Source organism: Pygoscelis adeliae, unplaced genomic scaffold (assembly GCF_000699105.1).
Source record: "Pygoscelis adeliae isolate BGI_AS28 unplaced genomic scaffold, ASM69910v1 Scaffold191, whole genome shotgun sequence".
Classification (NCBI taxonomy): Eukaryota; Metazoa; Chordata; class Aves; order Sphenisciformes; family Spheniscidae; genus Pygoscelis; species Pygoscelis adeliae.
Window position 1 is genome coordinate 1,385,044 of NW_008824114.1, and position 5,272 is coordinate 1,390,315.

Consider the following 5,272-nt stretch of genomic DNA (forward strand, 5'->3'; position numbering starts at 1 on the left):
GGCTGCTGTGAGTCTCCCTGCATAAATGTATAGTCTGTCTTTAATCTTTTTCATGTAAGAAAGAGAATCACTTATACTTAAGTCATCTTTATAACAGTGTAACTGTACAGTCTCTGATCCAGATACTTCTCTAGCTATTTTGTTAACTACTTATTATACTTAAAAGTTTATATAAATCTGTAAGGTGTAAATTAGGCCAAAGTAAGCTCTGTCATGGGTGCTGTATACTTTGTTGTCCGGTTGTTCATATGGGTAGGCTAGAGGTTCTTTAGTCACTTTAGGTTGTGTCTTTATACTTGATTTGTCATCTAAAGTATCTTTTGCATGCAGCGGTAGCTTTGCGTATATAGGTTAAGAGAGCTAATCACAGTCCTGAAAATGACACCTTGGTTTTCCAGTCTCATTTTACATTACATTCCTACATGGCAGGAAAAATAATTTCTTCTTTTCTCTCAGTAGTTACCGTCTTCCAAAAAGAATCTGCTGGATACTTGTTGGTGATGTAACATGCCTCATGCCAATATTTTATAGAAGGTGATGATGGTAGAATTGCCACTTGGGTAGGTTGTGAGCATAAGTAGAAGGCATGTTTTACCTTGCTGGACAGACTCAGATAAGGTATATATCAAACCAAGGAATCACTAACTTTCAGAGGAGTACTAACCTCCAATATTCTGTCTTCCATTCTTGGTACAACCTGGTAGTCTGTTTTGTGTATTGCTCTTACTCAGCAGGTGCTCTCAGCTGATTACAGGTTGCCTAGATGGTTGTGCTGATTTGACATTTTGATCTACTGTATGCATAATATGACTGGCAAAACCTTGTCCTGAGTAGGCAACCTCCTCCCCACCCCACATGTGGAGTTTATGATTCAAAATGAGTCTGTCCTGGTTTGTGCTGAAGTTGGGGAGAGCAAGGTTTAGAACCAGAATGAGTATGCCAGGACTGTGACTCCTTGGTGCTGCTGCCGTTTTAATTCAGGCCTTTTCCAAGTATGACATGGCTTATATAAATTTTTAATATACCTCTAGGAAGGGGAAGTTTTGTGAGTTTTTTGAAGTGCTGTTGATGAAGTACGTATGGCATGTGCATCTTCTTTTCCTAGCTATACCTTTCTGTTTGCATTGGAGCATATTTTCTGTTAATGCTTGGATTATTCCTTCACTCAGGTTATGCAGACTGTGCATTCTGTTTCGAAGTCTCGAGAACTGTGGTCCGATTCCTCTTCAGAAGTGGACTGGATTTTGGCTCAGATCAAAGACCTGATGCAAGAGAACAGGTACATCTCTGATAAGGAACTGAGGTGAAAGGTACAGTGCAGAGCTGGGCCTGTAGACCTGTTGCACTACCTTTTCACCGTGTTGTTCAGCTGATCATGGAGAAAGCAATTGGTTGATTTCCTCAACATCTTTGAGGATTGAATTGTTAATCTGTGTCAATAAGTAAAGTTTCCTGTGCCAGATGGTCTCCATTGGCCTCTGTGTTGTCCCTGACTTAGCTGTGCTGGCCCCAAGGCATGTCAGCATCTTCAGCGTCTTCCAAAGCTCTCCCAACAACCTTGTGTAGACTTTGATTTCACAGTAACCTTTAGAATTCTTCAAAATTGCAAGACAATACTTGGCCTCTTCTATACTTTCTATCTTTCTATGACTACAGGGCCTCTAGGACCCAGTGTGTTGAGACTTTATTATTACTATATAAATTTGCATGAAGATCTTGTCCCACTCTGAGAAACATAATCAGTGTAACTCTGTAGAGAGGAGTATCACGTTACAGATACGAGCTATAACTCCTGATGGTTTGAATATAAATATATATGCCATACAAGCTGCTGATTAGTTTAAGAAGTTATCAGATGTTATGCGAGAAGAAAACCCTGAGGAAGAGACTTACACCTTAGTGGCATTGCCCATCGGCTGCTGAGCATGGAGTAATGAGCAAGAAGGCATGAAGATTCTGTAATGAGAAGCATAACTTACTAAACACGGGACTTCTATATCACTTAAACTGTCTGTTGCTAGATGGGTTGGAAGGTACTGGTGGAAGCAAGCCATCGCACCTACCTGTGATTCTGACACTCTCCCTAAGCATCCTCTGTTAGCCACTATCAGAACACAAATGGACCAAGTGCAGCTGCTTTTATATATAAGTAGGTATTTGAACCTGGCACCAGCTACATGGTAGAGAAGAAACAGGCTGCCACAGTACAAAAGAAGGATTTTGAAAGGTTTGAGTGAGAGCAAGAGACTTCATCTTATGCAAAATGGGTTTTGCGGGAAACTTTCAGGCAACAGTTGTAATGCATTGGTAACAGGTAAAAGATTGTAGAAAGTCCCTTTCCATATAGGAAAAGTGAAGTAATGAAGATCTTAAGATAATCGTGTATTTGGGACCTTTCTAATGCTGCCTTGTTGGCATGCTCTCCTATTAGTTTATGTCTGTGCAAAACTTAGCTTTCATAACAGTACTGTCCTATATATGATCAAATATATATATGATCAAAACAAGTACTTAATTTGGAAAATATTGTGCTTTTGATTCGCTTGCTGTGCACTGACTCTGCAAAACATGCTTGTGGTATCCCATGAAAGTGTGTTAAATCACATTCTAGCAGTTCTTTGTCATCATCTTTGTATGAACCACCTGTTGCGTCAGCTCTTGCTATTTGTCCCATGCAGCTGCACAAAGCACATTCAACCCCGATTGTGTGGATTTCCAAAAGAATCAATAATCTACTTCATCTGTCAAATTTAGTCTTCCCCCAGAATACTCAAACTTAGAATTTAGATGCTAGTGACTGTATTTGTGGCCTTTGAGGCACCAGTGTTTCAAAGTTGTTGTCCTCATCAAGTTGTGAAATACCATATGCTGGGGAGTGAAGAGGGGAGTTGGGGCAGCTTCATTTTTGAAACCCTTGGAACTGATGGCATATTTGAGAATACAAATACTTGGAATGCCCAGCCAGTTCCCAGGGTTCTGCAATGCTTGGTTTTTACTACTAGCACAACCAAACCATGCTAACATTTTTCCCTTCAAATAATCTCAAGCTTCTATCTTAAGCATATCACACTATATCTTTATATATTTCATGGGCAGTTCTCAGAAGAACTCTTTAGGTGAATTCAGCCTGAACTGTTTAGAATGGACAGCAAGTGAGCGGGATGGGATTCTGAGGCAGGGCTGTCGATTAAACCTTCACTAATGTGCCTGTCTGTGTACTGGCTGGAGGGCAGGTGTGTGGGGAAGGGAAGCCTCTTTGGAGTTCTGTTAGGTGAAAAGATTACGGCACATGATGAGTTTTATAACATATGATTCTAATATGGAGCCGCTGCTTACCCAGTAAAAAGGGGAATCTCTAGTCTCTCTTCAGAAGTAGTAACTTTAAAACAAACTAACAGAAAAAAACCCCAACCCCCCTAACGTCAATAGCCAGTTTTCTGCTTTGCAGAGGACTGAATGTCTCCAGAGCACTTCCCAACTCTAGGATAACTGGTAGCAGTCTGACTCGAAGTGGTGCTTGTGTACAGCATCAACAGTTATTAACAGTTACCACAGCTTGTCATAACAAGCTTTTTCTGCTGATAAGCTTGGTTACATTTTTCCCCTTGCTTCTAAAGGGTGCTCCTGAGCAAATAGCAAATACTCTGAGAGCAGCATAGTGGGGGGAGCCTGTGTAGGCCTGCTTGTGGTCCATCTGGCCAGTGGGCAAGTAAGCAAGAGTTTGCTTTCCTGAGATCAGCCTGGCACCTCTGAGACAGTTTAACAGGCTTGAATTCAAGTGCGCCTTTAAGCTGCTTGAATCTGATTCAGTGGAATGCTGTTCTGTACAGGGTGCTGTCACCAGAATGTGGCAGCCTTTTTTGTATTACTGTTTCTACAGGAAACTCTGATCTGGCAGATGTAGAGAAGACTTGAAAAGTAACCATCCCACCCCCAACACCACCTCTAGCTTGGAAGGAGTCTGTCCAGTTGTCACGTTCTGTTAAACAGCTGCTGCTAGTCCAAAAGTGCCTGTGCGTGAATCTTTTCTTCTGAAAAGCTGTTATTGTGGATGAGTAGTTGCGATGCTTCAGTGTTGTTATTGCAATGTATAGGCTTGTGTCCTTATATGTTGGTAAGTCAAATGGAAGGGTTAGACTTTTCCTGTCTTTCAAAAAGACCCACTTGTGGAAATATTTTAGGATAGCTGTTGATTATAAATGAAACACTTAATTCCTGCACAGTGTGGGAAATTCCTGTTGGGAATTTCACTGCTTTGCAGCCGTTTCTTTAGAAGGTAAAGTGGCAGTAGGGTAGAGTTGTTCATAGGTCCTCACTTCTTCAGGTATATGTGATAACATGGATTACAGGGCACCAGTGAATTGGTGTGCTTAGGAGATGCTGCTTCCGAAATTAAAGCAGTTTAAAAAAGTTTGTCATCTATCTGGGAAAGTCCTAGAACTAGGTGGCACATCTCAGGAGCCTGATTTCATTTCCAGCTTTCACTGTCAGTTTTCTGAGAGCTTTGTTTGGAATTCCAGCCCAGTAACTTAGGTAAGGGTATGAAACTCAGATGGTAGGTGTGGCCTAAAGAAACTTCAAAGGTGGGGCAAGAATCTGAAAAACAGCATCACCGGATCCTTTGTTCCAACAAAAAAGTCTGATGGTATAGTATCTCTAGGGTATCTGTCATTTCTTAAGTAATCAAATCTGGCAGTAATGCTTTCATAAGAACTTTGTCTTCACTGCATTGTGCTACATTGAATAAGGCTTTTTTGATGGTTCCCTTAAGCACAGGCTTCAAATAAGACAAAGAATACAGAGAGGAGGAAGCTGGTTTCTACGACTATAAAAATGTATTTTTTTCTGTCTTGTGGGTTTTGTTTCTGTTAGCTGTTTCATGGTTTCCTGAGTGACTCCTAATGATCAGGCAAGTTCATTAAAATAGCTGCCCTGATATGCGGGGAAATCCCCCACTTACAGCAGCCAAGGATGGGGGACTGTTTCACAACTCACAGCTTGCAAAACTAGCAAAGAGCCGAAGCCTTCAGTAGTGATGCTACTGCAGAGAGATTTTGCAATTGCATTTAACTGCCTTGTGTGTGTTCACTGTTCAGAGAGAAGTTTTGGCAAGAATGTTTTTATTTTTATATATATATGTGTGCATGTGTGTATAGAATCATAGAATCATTTAGGTTGGAAAAGAGCTTTAAGATCAAGTCCAACCATTAACCTAGCACTGCCAAGTCCACCACTAAACCATGTCCCTAAGCACCACATCTACACGTCTTTT

General features: G+C 41.0%; 1 protein-coding gene across 1 annotated transcript in view; it reads left to right on the top strand.

Moving 5' to 3' along the window:
- The window catches only part of LAS1L (LAS1-like (S. cerevisiae)), a 34,555-nt gene that overhangs the window by 6,921 nt on the left and 22,362 nt on the right, over nucleotides 1–5,272 (top strand). Inside the window, exon 6 of the mRNA XM_009334276.1 lies at nucleotides 1,170–1,279. Coding sequence (XP_009332551.1) covers nucleotides 1,170–1,279 — 110 coding nt within the window. The remainder of the gene's footprint in view (nucleotides 1–1,169; nucleotides 1,280–5,272) is intronic.